This window comes from Ammospiza caudacuta, chromosome 2 (genome assembly GCF_027887145.1).
Source record: "Ammospiza caudacuta isolate bAmmCau1 chromosome 2, bAmmCau1.pri, whole genome shotgun sequence".
Lineage (NCBI taxonomy): Eukaryota > Metazoa > Chordata > Aves > Passeriformes > Passerellidae > Ammospiza > Ammospiza caudacuta.
The window spans coordinates 29,436,246-29,453,246 of NC_080594.1; the positions used below are offsets into that span (position 1 = coordinate 29,436,246).

The 17,001-nt window shown below is 45.8% G+C and overlaps 1 protein-coding gene across 1 annotated transcript; it reads right to left on the reverse strand.

Moving 5' to 3' along the window:
- Positions 1 to 37: 37 nt before the first annotated feature.
- On the reverse strand, positions 38 to 16,969 carry LOC131572100 (uncharacterized). Its single transcript, XM_058825042.1, has 20 exons — positions 16,817 to 16,969; positions 16,678 to 16,734; positions 15,090 to 15,127; positions 13,707 to 13,847; positions 12,261 to 12,323; positions 10,984 to 11,104; positions 10,495 to 10,587; positions 9,331 to 9,491; positions 8,198 to 8,283; positions 7,901 to 7,984; positions 7,009 to 7,071; positions 6,784 to 6,861; positions 6,602 to 6,690; positions 5,870 to 5,906; positions 4,508 to 4,656; positions 4,227 to 4,289; positions 3,837 to 3,912; positions 3,375 to 3,459; positions 3,125 to 3,212; positions 38 to 2,614 (listed from the first exon to the last, which is right to left on the reverse strand). The coding sequence occupies exons 1-20, from the start codon at positions 16,967 to 16,969 to the stop codon at positions 2,504 to 2,506; spliced, it is 1,836 nt and encodes a 611-aa protein (XP_058681025.1). The 3' UTR covers positions 38 to 2,503.
- Between the last annotated feature and the right edge of the window lie 32 nt (positions 16,970 to 17,001).

Consider the following 17,001-nt stretch of genomic DNA (forward strand, 5'->3'; position numbering starts at 1 on the left):
TATTGTTTTTGTGGGGCAGGAAGGGAACCAGTGGCAATTAAATGTCGCTTTATAAACAAGGTGTTATTTTATATATATATATATATATATATATTAAAAAAAAAAATCCATGTGTATATACAGTATATCTATACCCATACATATATCTATGTGAAGCAACAGGATTGTGTGTGTGGTCACTGTGTCTGCTTTGCTCACACAACTGCTGGTAACTAGGAACTGGTCTGCTGTAGAATTTGGATAAACAGGCAGGGGAAAAAAAGAAACAGGGGCCTTTCGCCAGGATGAGTAAAGTTTATTTTAGTGACCTCAGACCTAGGAAATTCTTGCACTGGAAATGTGCATTGATGAAACATGTTTAGGCAAAGGGAGGAAACAGTGTTACTGTCAGCCAGTAAAAACTCAGTTCTTTCTTCTTCCCACTGTTAGGAGGATGCAGGTATTTTTAAAAACGAAACTGTTTACTTTAGCCTCTCTCCTCCTAGCAACCTGAGCTCCCTCACCATGCCCACAGAATGAACTAAATATTGTAATTAGAATTTTATGGTAGTGTGGCATTTAGGAAGAGATTTGAAATAAATAGGTTTATCTAGCAGGATCATAACTGAATATTTTAGACACTCATCTCTTAATTCCTTGAGTAATACCATTGTATTAGGAAATATTCAGTTATTTCCTTCAAGCAGAAATGTTCCTAGCTGAAATTCTGAAATTTATTCTTGTGAAACTTACCAACTCCCTTATTGCTAAGCAGTACATTTCATCAGTTTCAATTTAATTTATGTTGGTAGTGTTAATAACTTATCATTAATAATATAGGAAATACCTTGCTTTGAGACTGTTCTTCCTAAAGCTGAGCTATACTAGACTCCAGTGAAAAAAACAGTTGTGGCAGTATCCCATTCAAGATAAAAAGCATTATTAGCCATACAATTAACTGTGCATGCTGGTGATAGCTGATGGAGGGAGTTGATGTTTTAACTCAGGTAATTAAGCAGGGGACAGCAATGCAATGTTCTTAGATTCAGATGCCATCTGACAACTTCAGCCATTAGTAAAGTGCTAGCTCTGGTTAAGAAGTATGTAGGTATGGGAAAAAGAAATCCCAAAACAGTACTGAGTTTGGGAGAAACTGCAACTATGTTTCTTCTTTCCTTCCAAGCTACATAACAATACAGTGATCTCTGCTGTTTGTAGGACAGCTGCTCCAGCAGCCTGATCACAATCCCAGGATGCCTGATAAGGTAGACAACAGGAGATGCCTCTGAGCATTCACCCCAAAATGAACACAAATGCTTAGGTTTAGTTACTCCTAAGCCTCTTCTTTCACATGGCCCTAATGTTGCTGGCAGGACAAAGGTACTAGGGAATTTACAGTTTGGAGCCTTTCTATAAAACAACATGGTGGCTTACAGCCATGTCATACTGTATGTAGTTATCCATGTCTACCTTGATTACTTTAGGAAGTAATTTAAAGATAAGAGAAGGTTGGCTTCTTATCTAGAGCAGGCTCTTTGCTGCATATGCTCTTTTGCTCTTTATGCAACACCGTTCTTGCATCCAGCTTCAATTCTGCAGTAGGTCAGTAGCATTTCCTAGAAATTCCACCTGTTCCTAATAGCTGGCTCAGCACCCCTTGAACAGTATTTCATAGCATTATCCAGGGGTTTCTTCCATTTGATAGTAGGCTTATATATAAGCAACCAGCAGGAGAAAAGAGGCTCTTCAAGGCTTAGCTTGGGAAATGGAGATGTGAAGAGAAAGCCAAAACACTGCACCAGGGCTTTGGGGTGGAGTCAGGGAGGATTCATGGTGTGGCTTTTCCTTCCCTTGCATGCCAGGCTTTAAGAGAGGCAGGACTCTGGGGCAGTGAGCACACCCAGACACTGTGCAGCCATTGGGCTGACCTTGCACTGTTGGCAGCACCTCCTTAGCTACAGGCTTTATGGTTTGCTGGGTTTTTGTACCCAGTGCCTGAGTACAGAGCCAAAACAAACACTGCCTAAGTGCAGGTGGGTTTAGATCCTCCTCATTCCAAGGTGCTAGGCAGTGTTTGCTGCCTTTCCCCTTCAGAAACAGTACCTTTGCTCTGTACTGGAAGAGGAGGAGTACCGTGAGAAGGTTAAGGTTCTGCCTTGCCATGTACAGTAGTATGAGCTGCCTGCATGCAGTCCTGCAGATACAACTGCCTTCTACTCATACACAGGACTGCTACATGGGAAGAAATTGTAGAAGATAGTTGCAGCTTCCCCGCTGGCAAAACCCCAACTAGCTAGCACAGTTAGTCTCCCTAGTATAATCTGGACCGTCCACCAAGCAGGGAGCAGAAATTAGGTCTGCTCAGCCTCAGTGTCTGATTAGATCAGTGGTTTGTCCCCATTCCTCAGATGGGCCTGCTACTATGCCTTATTCTGATGATCACTGAAAACAAGTTCACTCTAATACTTGGTCAGGTCAGACTAGGAAAAAAACAGACTTGCTCCCCCCCATCTTGGTTGCTCCATCACGCCAGGATGTCATAATAAATGGATGGTTTTTTGGTCTGGTCACGGAACTGCTCTAGTTTTAGGCCAATCCTCAGAAGAACAGCTTCATCCCACCATTTTGCCATGACCTAGGAGAAGAAGAGAGGCAGAAGGAGAAGGATGAATGAAAAAAAGTAGCATCATACAGATGCTCTTGAAAGCCAGGGAAACAATTTCCCCCCACCTCAACATCCTCAAAAGATGTTTTCTCCTTTTACCCCAGTAAGTATGGCGTCACTGTATTTGGGATAAAGGCAGCTGTGCGACTTTCAATTGCAAGACATAGATCTTTCCTTTACATGAGACTTGTTTCAAGGGGAAAGGATTTAAAAGAAGTTACAGAAATGAGACATAAGAGAGGAAAGGGTAGCGATGAATACTGGGTATTGATGCAAGTCGACAGGGAGACAGAGAAATCTTTCTCAAAGATACCCAGAGATGTCTGCCATTTAGGAGTGAGGCAAATCACCCTGAAATTAAAGCTTCCAGTAACTGCTAGCTCCTCAAGTGAGCTGTATGGAACAGCAGAGACCTGGCTGTGATGCTTCAGGACAAAGCCAGCTTTTGTGCCCCAGCATTCACAAAGAGCAAATACTCACCTGGAGGCTAATCGGGAGCCCAGCAGTAGAATATCCAATGGGGACCACAAGGCCTGGAATCCCAGTGAAGTTACCAAGCTGCATGAACCTAGAGGAAAAAAGCTGTCATCAATATTCCTGGGGACAGCAGCAAATTCATCCTTTTTTGGTAGAGGCAGCTATGATTAATCTCTCCCACCTTCCAGTCTGAGTTTCTTTGCCAGCTGTTCCCAAACGTTTGTTTCTGTAGTGCAAGTAGCATTTTCCTTACCTCATGCACCGGACTGTGCAGGTCATATCGCTGCTCCCAGTCAAGAGGTCAGATTCATAAATTCTTGGAGCAGTGCAAGGAACACCTGTGGAGGAATCACAAAATGACTGAACTTGAAAGGGACTTCAGGAAGTCATCTTGTCTAACCTTCTGGCTCAGGAATGGTCAGCAAGTGCAGGGTGCCCATGACCATGTCCAAATAGCTTTTGAATATTCCCAGGGATGAAGATCCTGCATGCTCTCTGGGCAACCTGATGCAGTGCCATGGATACAACCACTAAGTCTAGAAATACACAGTGGTCTCTCTAATCTGGCTGCATTATCCTCTAAGGATGCAAGTCACAGCAAAGTGCACAAAAGTCATACTCTCAAAATTGAGGAGGGGAAGTTAATGAAGTGATTGCTCTTAAAAGGCACCACACAGCTGTTGAGGACTGTCTCTGTAGCCAAGAGTGCCAATACCTGGTGTAAGGATACAGTTCACAGTGCTGAAGATCTCTTGCAAAAATCTCATGCTCCGAGTTCTCTGTCGATTTGCCTGCAAGCAGAGAGAGTACTGTCTGATGGGCCCTCTTGGCTCACAAAATTCATGTTTGATGCTAGCAAACTTTGCCCATCAGCATCTCTGCCTTTGCAAAAGAAGACACCATTCCCACAATTTGGAATCAGGGCACAGGACAAGTGGCATGTCCTCTGTGGTGCCCTACCATCCATCATGCTCTCACAGCAGAGGACAGATAAAGCTGGGTGACATCTTCCCATGCGTGTGGGGAGGCTAAGAGAAGCCCCTACCCCACCTTTACAGTTTCACTAAGTGCCTCCCTTCAATCTTCACCTCAGTATGTTCCTTACCTTAATATAATCCAGAGCTGTGAACTGGCAAGCCAAGGCCAGGCTAGCCCGAGTTTCCAAATTCTGAAATAGAAAAAAATTGATCAAGGCTCTGCTTGCAGGAAACTGAACTGTGACAGCCCAGGAGTTCTCTTCCAGGTCTGCTCCTCTATACCAGTAGCTTTCCAACAGATAGTTTGTCATAGAAGAAGCAGGAGCACCTCAGGTTTCTTACTGACATGATATTTAATCTGTATCAGTCAGAACAGCTACTGACACTGCTCCAAGCTGCTGCTACTTACCATTTCATGGAAATGTTTATTGAAGTCAGGTTGCAGGAAGTCCCTCATCTCACTGAGAATGCAGATCACATGTGCCACTCGGGCTTCCTCCATCTCTGGAAGAGAGACTTCAACCACACTGGCTCCCAAACTCTGCAGGTGCTTCACCGCTGTGTACAGGACAGGTAAAGCACAGACAGCATCCCTGAGTTCTCCAGACTTCACAGAAAGGCTGCAAATCCCCAACCCCTGCAGAGTGAGAGACCCCATATGCCATTGCAGGGCAAGCATTTTCAGTGCACTGTGTGGCATGCACAGCTGCAGCTGCTTCCCCTAGGGAAATGCTTTCAACCTAACTACATCTCAGTACTCCAACAGGGCAGGGGCTGCAGACAGGTTCCTAACTTACCTGCTCTATTTCAGGCAAATTCTCCTCACCCCTCCAGCCTCCCAGTCAAGCCAAAGAGTAGAAGGACTGACAATGTTTCCCTGAGCACTTCACATGACCAGTGTTCTATCAGCATGAAGTGATTATTTAGCATCAAGAGATCCCATTCAAAGCCTCTTCTGAACCACAATGGTAAAGGAATCAGGGAATACTCAGGAGACCAGGTAAACAATACAGAGCCACTAAATCTCGATGCACTTTAACAAGGCTGAACACCAAGACTTTGGGAAAAGTGAATCTTTTGCAGTCTGAAAAGAATCCTCTCCTTTCTGTGACCCCAGCTTCTTCATAAATACCCAAGCTTGCTTATGGATCCATCTCTCCTAAGAAAACTCAAAATGTAGGACTGTGTTTGTGGAAATAAGGAGGGTGAAGAAAATCCAGGCAAAGCCTGAATACTCAGCTTCAATGCAACTACTATACCAGGCATTGCAGAGGCTTTCTCCTCCACCCCCAAGTACTCACCAGGGTCAATTTTGCTTAGTCTAAACTCTGACAAAGGCACCCTAGAGGCACCACTTGGCAGATTTCAAGGAAATACCAGAGGACTGGATATATCACAAAGACCCAGTACTCTATTACTACTGAGCATTATGTTTTGAAACAAGGCCTTCCCTTAAAAGTCTTTTACCATTAAAGCTTGCAGAGTAAGTATTACCAAGCACAGATCTGTCTTTATACACACAGAGGCTGAGCACACTGGACTGCATTCTTCTATTGTAATCTGACAGGCCTACAACTGCTGAGCTTTTTAACCCTCAGCAGTCAGGGGGGCTTCCCCAATACAAAGTTACTGCTGTTCATCCAGCAGACTCCTTTAAGCAACTGCCTTTAAGGACCTCAGGCAAGAGCTATTTAATGCATACACAAGAGGAGCACGAAGTGACACCATACTATCTGGCACAATAAGAGACTTACAGACTTTCCCTCTTTACCTTTCTCACAGGCAGACAGGATTTCAGCATCACATGCCTAAAGAATAAGAGGAAAGAACTTTAGTAACTACTCATCTTGGTGAGCACACTCACCAGGACTTCAGTCCTCATGGTGCCTTCCTTGTTCCTGTCCCTAACAGCAGTGAAACACAGTCCTACAGGACTTAGGTCACATGCTGCAAGAGAACAGCTTGCAGGTCACACCCCTAATAAAAAGGAAAGGTCACTTTTTCCAGAGCAGAGAATATTCCTCATCTGCACTGTGCCAGAGCCAGTAAGAGTCTTTTTTTACCTTCAGGAAGAAATCCTGAGTACATTTGTGGGGCTGTATTAAAATTTTCAAGCAGCACTAGCTTGCAAGCCCCATTTCTACATTGGAATAATGAAATAACATTCAGCAGCTACAGCACTGTCACCGAGTGGATACACTCCTTTTCCTCATTTGATTTTAAACTAACTGCCTTTTGTTATCAGTTCAGAAGCATTGCTTCCAATAGAATAAGCAGCAGTCATGACCTTTCCTCATGCCTCCAACAGACTCTTACTCAAAAACTCTGCCTTAGAAAAAAATATATCCATGTTGATGTTTTCACACAGGCTGTATTATCTTCCAGTTACAGGACTAAATATGAGAAGCTTTAATTATGACAGGAAAGAGAACAATGAATGCACTGGGCTCCTTTAAAATCTTATTTTGCAAAGCAGCAGAAAGATAAGAGATAAACCAGGCACCTTAAAAAATGTCCAGTCCACTCCCAGTTTTAAGCCTTTCAGGTCAGGAGCACACATATCAGATAGGGTTGCTTTGGGCTGTTTTAGTCCTGCAGGGAACAAAGAAGAGTTCCTCCTTTTATTCTAAGATGCCTCTAGGAAGGGAGAGCATCTGGGCTCAGGGAGGGAGAGGGCTCACCTACCATATGGATAGAGCAGATCTGGCTCAGCAAGGATACTGTAAACAATGGCTGCATCTGCCACTGATGTACAGATAGGGCCTGTAAAAGAGACCAGTTATAAATAAAAAAGTGACAAGAGGTAAATAGTACCTTCCTCCCCACGTCTTTTCTAGGCAGAGATTGCCTCCCCTGTGAGAGAGAGCAGCACACAGCAAGGTCCCTGAAGTGGAGCACAAGTCCTCTTACCTACGCTGACTGTGGAGTAGGAAAGTGGCAAGCTGCCATGACCACTGATGCGCCCAAATGTACCTGGAGAACAAGAAATGGGACTTAGCTGGGTATCAGCAGCCACTGGGAAGAGCCACCTACATGGCTCTGGTGCACCCAGGGTAAACAGCAAACCCCTGCCAGTCACTTTTATGTCTGCTGTTTCAGAGCCCAGTCTCTCATCCTTCCACTCTGTTCTGCTGACCCCAATCTGTCTCATCAGTGAAACATGTGAGTAGTGAAACTGGTTTTCCCCCCAAAAAATCATTTAGTTGAGGGGAAATATGTGCAGGGACATTTTGGAATAGTTGTATTTAAATATGCAGAAGCAGCATTTGTGGTGTGGAGGATGGGGAGGCTGGAGCAGGATTATCAACAGCAGGAGACAGCACCCCATGGGAGGTCTCACCCACTTCACTGGTGAGACTTCATGCCTAACACCAGCTGTATTCTGCAGAAACTCCTATCACCTTTCTGACCACTTGCATTTTGTTATCATCATCATCTTCCTCAGATGAATCAAGACTTGTCAAGTTGACCACATGTGAAGGATGGAAAGAGAGTAATGGCTGAGTATCTGGTCTTGGATGAAAGACAGAAAGAAAAGGGTAGAAAGGAAGAGCAGCATGCATATTTTGTTTAGTACTTGACGTAAGTAAGTTAGGTTTTTTGAACGTGTGTTCAACAGAGAGTAGAGAACACTTCCATGCTGCCATGCTAACCCTCATGACTCTCAGGGTGCTATATTTCAGAGTTTCTCTGGTCAAATTTTACTCCACAGGAATTAATAAGTGTCTGACTTGTTTGTGGCATTCTATCTGGAACAGAAAACAAGACAAACACACACCCCTCCATGATTAAAGGGCTCTACCTTTCAGCCCCACCACACCACAGAACGAAGCAGGAATCCTCACAGAGCCTCCTCCATCTGTGCCAATAGCCACTGGGCAGAGACCTACAAAAAACCCACACGTTGGCTTGTGATCAGAGACACAACATGTTGCCCTGTCCATTCTACCAGCAGCTGTATCCAAGACAGCACACAGAGCTCTCTGTTCAGCTACAAGTTCCCTCCAGCTGCTAAACCCAAACCCCCCATAAAAACTAAATGTCTGAAGTACTCTGGCTCAGGACCTTCCTCCCACCAACTCCACTTAGGACCACCTACCTGCTGCTACAGCTGCTGCTGACCCACTGGAGCTCCCACCTGTGAAGTGGTTAGGATTGTAGGGATTCCTAGGGATCTTGTGGTACCTGAAGCAGACAAAGATTGTTTAACCTTTTCTTAGGAGGACTGTGTGCACTACAGGACAGGAAAAGATCCAGAAACACAGCTCAGGGATTCTGATCTCTTGGTAAAGAGACGTCATTTAATCTCAGAAAGTGCCTGTCCCTAGAAAACAGGATGCATAAAAGACTTCTACCTCAGAGTCCAGTCTCCTGTGAGCATAAGCAGCCCACTCAAAAGAGGCCCAAAGCAAGAGAAAAGATGCTACTTCAGCTCTTCTCTTGGCAATGGCACCATGCCATGACTGCCTGCCACAGTGCATGATGCAATTCCAAAAGGTGGAGCAGTTGGTGGTCAGCAACCCTTACAGACAAGCAAGTCAGCTCTGCCCTTTATCCCTGAGCAGCAGCTCCCCACGTCTCCAGCCTGACCACAGCCCCAGCCAGCAGAGCCCTGCCAAGCCACTGGGTATCCAGCTGCCCTCCCACGGTGAGGAAATGCTGGAAATGCTGGCATGCTGCTGCAGCCAAGGGGGAGCCCTTGTTCCACCCAGCTGCACATGCACCAAGTGTGCCTCTACACAAGGCTCATCGAGGCTGTGAGCACTACTGCTCTGGAGCTGAGCTCTCAGCTTGGCTATAGCTGGAGAATTTACCACAGAAAAGCAAATTCAGTGAACCTGTTTAAGCTAGGAAGTAAAGCCTATGTTCTCCTGAGATGACTGTACCTTTCTCTCAATGTTCTAAGCCTTCAGCCACCACTGAGGCTCAGCATTACATGAGTATTTGTTTTCTGTCACAGCTTTTGTGTACCACTCATACTATAAACATTCACACCTCCAGGCCTGTAAGGCCTGACAAGTTCCTTACTCAGCAGACAACACTTAGAGCCTCTCCTTCCTTTGGTTTTAGGAGCCTTCAGGCTTCCACAGCTACTCTAAGCCTCAAATGTACAGTACTGGGTTTTCATACCCTCAGGGTTCGGTCATGCTTATTTTTGTAGCCTTCCCTGTGAGTTCTGGACAGTCATAGGTATTTCTACAATGGGAGAAGAGAGAAGACAGGGATTTTTACCTATTAGGGTTGCATCCAGTTGTTCCAGTCCCTAGTTCATGCATGTTTGAGACCCCAATAATGATAGCCCCAGCCTCTCGCAGCTTCCTGGCCACTGTAGCATCTTCTGTTTCTGGCTGTGTCCCAAGATACACTGTTCCCACTCGGTGATGGTAAGGTACCTTAGCAAGAAGACACTCAATTATTCATTCCAAAGCCCTGGCAAAGGAGCACATGCACGCTTCAACATCACAACAGATCCCAGACATTAGGACAAGGAGGTAAGCAAGAGATAGGGAGCACCACTCTTCAACTTGTCCTGTGTTGGTGTATGTCAGGACTTAACCCTTCAATATTTGGTCCTTCTCCCATGCAGAGATGTCCTTTTCACACCATGATACAGAAGAGCAGAAACATGTAGATGATCAAAAGCTGCCTCCTTGCAGCAATGCAGCTGCTATGCCCAGAGGCTGAAGATCCCCTTGGCCCCATGGCACACAGCTCTGTGTTCCATCTGTCAATGGACAGAGCTACAACATTTCAGATCTGCATGCTCTGAAGTCTGGCATCAAGATTAGCTGAATGCCAAAATAACAGATGGGCTATTTTCAGGATATGCTAAGTACTCTAGTTTGAGGCAGCAACAGAAGAATCTGTACATGAACAGGACTCCCACCACAGGGGTAGGTCTCTACAGAGCCTACAACAGCCTGATGGCATTGCCACAAGTATTTACTGTTAGCTCTTGTTAGGCCACAGGTAAAAATCTTTGTCAGTAGGAATTTTCAAAGGAACTTGTGTATTTCTGGCACACGTATTTTAAGGTGAGAGAGATGTTTTGCCAGTAGAGCAGAATGAGTGCCTGAGAAATACAGACAGTTACACCCACTGTACAGATGCTTTTATACATTCTCATTTCATCATAAGACTGTTTCCCACACCCACCCTCTACTCCCTGTGGATTAAAAAGATCAGTACAAGATATGGAGCATGTCTGCTGTATGCAAGATCTCTTTTCACCTTGCAAAACTTGTTATTCCTACTCACTACAAACCCACATACAACTCCTCATTACAAACATATTCTCAGGCTTCTGCTGAGAAGCTGGTCTCAGAACCTTGTCACAGTGAGCTGTCCAGGTTAACCACCTGCAGGATGAGCTGGCAGCTAGACAAGGAAACTCACCACTTTGAACTCTTCTTTCAGGCACACTGGGATGCCATCCAGACAAGACAGGGTACACTTATTCCTGTAACGAGTAGTGGAGGCCTCAGCCATCTGCACAGAGAAAAAGAAAAAACAGAAAGCATATGCTATATATATATTTAGCTGAGCTGAAGGTCATCATCAGTATTGGAATGGATATAAAAAATGGCTTTCTTGGCCAGTCTATCAAAGTTTCCTACTTCCACCATATGCTGGTGGGAAACTACAACTTGGAACCATCTACACTAATGGATGCCACATAAGCACAGAAGTCCTATTAGAAACAGTCATCAAGCAGGAAACAGATTGCTTTAATGCTACCTCTCTTGACAGGAAGGAAAGCAAACCTGTTTGTAGTCCTCTACACAGAGAGTAAGGAAAAATGTACCTATTTTTCTGTGCATATTGACCCTTCTAATGGATGTTTGGGGTGGCAGAGGCCCCTTTCCTACCAGAAGGAGACATTACCAGCATTATTTGCTCCTGGTCCCATTGCACTATGGCTCTGAGCGGTGGTGTGGATTTGTCACAGTCCTCCAACATGGCAATGATGTTCTTGGCCACCTGGGTTGGTGTCAGCTTCCCACTCCTACAGGGCAGGAGAAGTTGGAACTTTGTTACAAGACTTTCCCTCACAGGATTCGTCTCCCATGCAGCAAGATGGCAGCTGTCACAGCTTTAAGCAAGAATCAGGTAAGAATCTCTGTGTGGTGATGATCTGAACACTGTTGACACCATCAAGACAGGAAATTCTTTTCCATAAGGGGAGAATTTGCCTACACTGAATGCTCTTTAGAAGAGAGGCAAAAGCTAGGAGAGTTACCCAAATGCTCCTGAACCACCAGACAGATAAACAGAGAGAAACAGCTGACAGGTATACTTAAGAGTCCTCAAGCTCCTGAAAGCTTGGAAGCTATGAAACTCCCAGTATGTTGAGCTAAGACCAACAGGTCACACCCCTTTATGCAGGCCTCTCATTAAAGAGAAGGGGCTGCCAGCAGTACTGTCATAAACCACCTTTAACAGACCTTCCCTCCCTCCTGGCAAAGGCTATGTGACACCACAACCACACCATCTCTGGCTGACACAAAAGCCTTGTGGCCAAGATGCACCTGTAACACCAGACTGCAGTATCAGCCCTTTGCTCCAATGCCACAGCCTGCAGGCAGAGGTGGCCCTTGAGAAATAAGTTCTAGGGTGCAAGAATATTTTTTCAAGGGCTCCACTTCTGGCATATGACCCAGAGGCAACGAGGATTACCAGGCAGCCAACAGCTCATGGAGCCCCAGAGTCAGGAGGGTGTTTTCAGCTCTTTCCAAGCTGGACATGTCTACTGGGTGAAAGCAGGTGTCATGCTCAGAGAAGCACAAAGAGCTGGGGAACCAAGGGATTCATCAGAGACCCACAGTATGCACAACTTGCATAATCCAGATCAACCTTCATCTACTTCTCACTCATGTTTGAGAAAACAAGATATGTAGAAATCTCTCTCGGACAAGACTGACAATAAGCCAAAGCAAATGGCATTTAAATATCCTTGCGGGGCTTGTAAAGTTGTGCCAGCTCTCCCAGCTGACTTTCCTTTGTTATTCTACTACAGGGAAAGAACATCAGGAGGTGGTGATAGACAATGGCACTTCAAGGACAATGCTAACAAAGAGATGCCTGAGAGCCTGTGGAACAGTGGCAGCCCACAGCAGAGGAACATGTGGGACAGGTTGTTTCCAGACCATAACTTCACCTACCGGTAGCATTCCAGATAGTCTTTGATCCCTTTGAAGCTAAACCCGCTCCTAGCAGAATCAGACCTGCAAAAGAAAGGGTTAAAAGGTGCAACTGTGAGTTACCACAGCCAGGTTTGTTCAGACCTGTACATTTCAGCATCACTGTCCGATGCAGATTTGGGCATCACTCACAGCAAACCATGTGGATTGCCAGCCCCTGGATTGCAGCTCACACTCTGTCAGACTCCTTGCACACAAGCCAGACAACAGGCACACTACAGATGCCACAGGGACCAGCTCTGCCTGGTGCAGGTGTAGCTGCAGCTCTCTTATAGAGAGCAAGCAGGCACAACTTCCCAAGGATATTTCCTGGGAATTGCAGCGAGGAGCCTCAGAGGAAGAAAAAACAATTCTTATCTCTGCTTGCTGCTCCTGGTATTTTGCACATGTGGAATGTGTTGGGAAGGCTGTTTACCTGAAGGAATTTGGTAATTGGATTCTGGTGGAATTGTTTATGTTAATTAGCCTATCAGGTCCAAGCTGTGTGGACTGTCTGTCTGGAGACAGTTACAAGTTTTTCAGTAGCAGTTAGAAGTATGATATAGTATATCTTTAATATAGATGTCATGTAATGTAATAGTTTTAATAAAGCAAGTTTTCAGCATTCTGAAGCCTTGGAGTCAGATGCCAATCATTTCCCAGATGTTGGGGTCGCTTGCACATACTATTAAGTATGTTCTGGTTTCTTCATATTCCTACTGAATACAGCAGTTATTAAACTGTTCAAAATGTATTCCAGATTTACATTTGCTACTCACCACTGCAACATTATAGCCTAGATAGAATATACTTGTGAATCTACTCCCAGGACCTCTGTCAAAAGTTCAATCCAGAGACAGCCAGCAGCACATCTGGGTGTTTGTGTAGGAGTGGGAAAAGGCACCATGCAGCTCACACAAGGATACACACAAGCAAACTGCTTCAACACCAAATCAATGGCTCTAGCACATAAGCAGTAGACCATTTCTCATCACTAACAAAGCAAATTTCTTGTGCACCATTTTCTTTAGAACCTGTGTTCCTCCTCTCCTCCAAGCAAACCTGGTGTTCTCTTTGAGATTCCATGCAGGCTAGAAACAGCACTCCTGTAAAGTCATTAGAGGAATCTATTTACTGACTAGCCAAACACTAAGTGTACCTGCTCTAATAGTGCAACCAGAGCCTTGGTAAGGGCAGAATTTGGTCTCTCCCCAATAGGCAGACTTTTCCCTTTCACATTGCTTGTAATTACTGGTGATTTGTAAATTACAAAAGGCAAGATGACTGACAGCACTATTTGTTTTGTCAAGTGGCTGGGCATGGAAACAAGAATTCAATCTAAATTGCTGACAATGGACAGCTTCCCACTAACATAACAGTGCCAGCACGTGTATTCTTCCACTTCTCTCTTACACATCACATACTGACCTTGCATCTGTCAGCTGCTTGATAACATCTGAAGGGCTTTCAGCCTCAGACTTGTCTTCTGTAACCCCCGCAGCAACCTCCGGGATAAACGTGGGATCTTCGTGAATGTCAAGGGAACGCATAAGCGAGAAGTTGTTCATTCTGAACAAGAGAGAGTCACTGCTGGAGTTTTCAACCTCAACTATGACTAATTTTTCAGACTGTTAGAAGGAACCTTTACCCAAGAACATTTTGTCTTAGCAGTCTGCTTTCACAGCAGGGAGTTGCAACAGTTACAAGCTAATCTCTCTTACATATTCACATATTTCCTAAAGGCAGCATCAAATCTATTCTGCCTAACAAAGCCTCCTACCCCTTGAAATAAGGCCAGCCTCTGTAAACTCGAGCTGGGAAAGAAATGGTGGAAGTTCTTGATTCACTTTAATTAGACCTCTCATTCACAGACCAAACAAGACAGGAGTGGAGAGGAAAATAAAAGGAGAATGTAGTGTAAGCCATACAGTCAACCACTAATCCTGTTAAAACAAGCACCTCTTCAGACTTTTCCATGACCTGCTTGAACATAGTTTGTTTGCAATCAAATACAATGGGGATTGCAGCATAAATCCATAGCTTGGACCACACAAAGCAAGGAGATCAAAACCCTGTCACAGATATCCAGGAATGATCTGCAGTTTAACAGCAGTGACACTTGCCTGGGTTTGATTTGCTCAAAAAGCCCACATCCCAAGTCAAATTCAGGGGTGACACAGTTCTCAGTGTCCTGGGATCTGCACAGATGGCCCTTTAAATGATGGGCAAACTATATGAAAAAAGCACGAAGAGGTTCCTGAACCTCTTACCCAAGTGCCCTCTTACTCCTCGTGCAATGTATACCTGAAATCAGTTTCTGAACAAAAACACGTGTGAGAGAAAGAAGAAAGGCTGACCTAAAATAGAGAACGTCATTAAAAAGAACTTACCAAAACCTCTGAACTTTATGTCTGGCCTCACTTCCCCACTGCTACTATTCTTTAAACCCTATCAGTGATAAGAACAGCATATTTGCACAGCCACCAGCTTTGAAAAAAAGATTGTCCTTTAACAAAAGAGCAAAGACAAAGAGACATAAAGGCAAACAAAAAGCAGAAAGAAAAGCTGGCGAATACAGTTTCTATGCACCTGAATGAGTGTGAAAAAGGTTAATTTCTTCTTGTAGAGAGCCACTTAAATGACAGTAGTTAAAGAAAATAATCTAGCAAACATCTATGAAGTAATCTTATTCTCCAATCAAATTATGCAGCTTTCTTTTTATAAATACAAGCAGTGTGCAATGCAAGTACCTTAAACCTAAAACAAGAAATAAAAAGAAACCCAGAGCAGGAGAAAAGTCCCCATGCTTACCTCATTAAGAACGGCAGTAAGCAGATCTGCCCAAAAGCCTAGGAAAAAAGCAAGCAAAAATGTTGGTTTGCAGCAACTTTGACCTGAACACCTTCTTTCACTAGACAAGGAATGCTGAATATGCTCACGATTGCTGCAGGCTCAGAGCACCCTAGAGAGCATACAATGCTATGCAGTAAAGAAACAGCACAAACACTTGTACTTTACACCACAAAAATGGCCTGAAATGCTTTCCCCCCACATTTCATATTTATATAATTATAAAAAGAGTATTCTTCTGATTCTTCTGCCTTTGTCTTTCCCCGACTCACACAGAAAGCCTGCATCTATCTGCAGCTGCAACACTGTTAAGAAGCATCTATATAGCTCCCATCTGTTATTTCCTTCATGTTCCACAGATTATGCAAACACTGGATAAGGCACGAGCTTATTATTTTATACACTACTAGGACCTTGCCCATCTCTCAACCAGCTCCCACAGTAACATCAGTCAACTTGGAAAAGTGTGAGAAATTTAGAAACTGTGTGGTAGCAGACAGCAGAAAATAGTCTTTCAATACCCTGGCTCCCAGAGAAGCAGCATCAACAGTCCCAATGAGACCAGCCTTGTTCTGGCCTGTCTTAATACCTTAACAATGGACTTCAGAAATACGTTGTGAGATGTACAAATACAGTACAAGTCTGAGGCAAGGCTCACACCGCCAGCCCCACAAAGCAGCATGTTACCTCACACACTGCATAAGAATTACAGCACCGTTTTCAAAACACACGGCTTCTAATCTACATCAAATCTAACACAGCACAATCCCGTAGGAGATTGAGAATCTCACATCGCCCTTCCAAGGGAGGTATCGGAAAGGAAAGAAGCCCTTCGCCACGCACCAGAAGTAGCCACAAAGCAAAAGATAACAAAGTACTCTGGTTGTTACATCTTGACAGAAAGCCACTCCTAAGGAATTCTCACAAATAAACACAGCCCATCAAGCTGTTTCACTCCAGGCCCAGCCGGACACCAAGCTTTGTAACAGGCGACACGGCTGAAAAGAAACTTTTGTGCCTACTTCGCTCAAAAGGAAAGGCCAGGCAACAGCAGCAGCAGCAATCAGGCCCAGCTGCTCCAGCAGAAGCAGGTGCGAGGTGGCAGTGCAGGGGATGGAGGCTTTTGTCCCTCTGTACCCCGACACCGAGCGGTCCCAGTGCCACAACGGGATCGGCCCGCAGGCTCCAACACGCCAGAACCCAGCCGAGGGGAGCCCCGGCGGCACAGCTGCCTCAGCACCCTGCTGGAACCCCCCTCACAGGGCTGCTGAGGGACCCGAGCCCTTTAACGCCCAAGGAAAGCTGCTGGCAGTTCTATTTCGAGTTTGACGTCAGCTTTGGGCTCCCACACCCGAAGACAGACAGGACCCCCTCAGCCAGAGGCCGGCGCTCTCAGTGCCCGCGGCATCACACCTGTGGGGCCGGGAGAACCCCAGAGCTCGCAGAGAGCCACAACCTCCCCGCCGAGCCCCGCTCCCTCCGGACCCCCCGCCCGGTTTTCCCCGCGCAGCCCCGGGTTTCACTGCCCCGTCTGCCGGCCCGCACTCACCGTGTTAGCCACATGGACGAAGAGGCGCAGCCCGGCGCCGCACAGCCTCGGAGCCCACTGCGGAGAGAAGGCGAGAAGTGAGGTGAGCGCCGGCCCCGCCGCCCCGCGCCCGCCGCCCCCCGCCCGGCTCGGCGCTCACGATGTCCCGGGGCGGGCCTGCTGGCCCGGCCGGGCGCGGCCCCCGGCGGTGCATCACGGCGGCCACGCTGCCCGTGTGCCGCCGCCCGCAGCACAGGTAGGCGGCGGCGGCCGCGGACAGCAGCGGTAGGAGCAGCAGCAGCAGCGGCGCCATCGCGGTACTCCCTCCCGGCGAGCCCTCCCGCT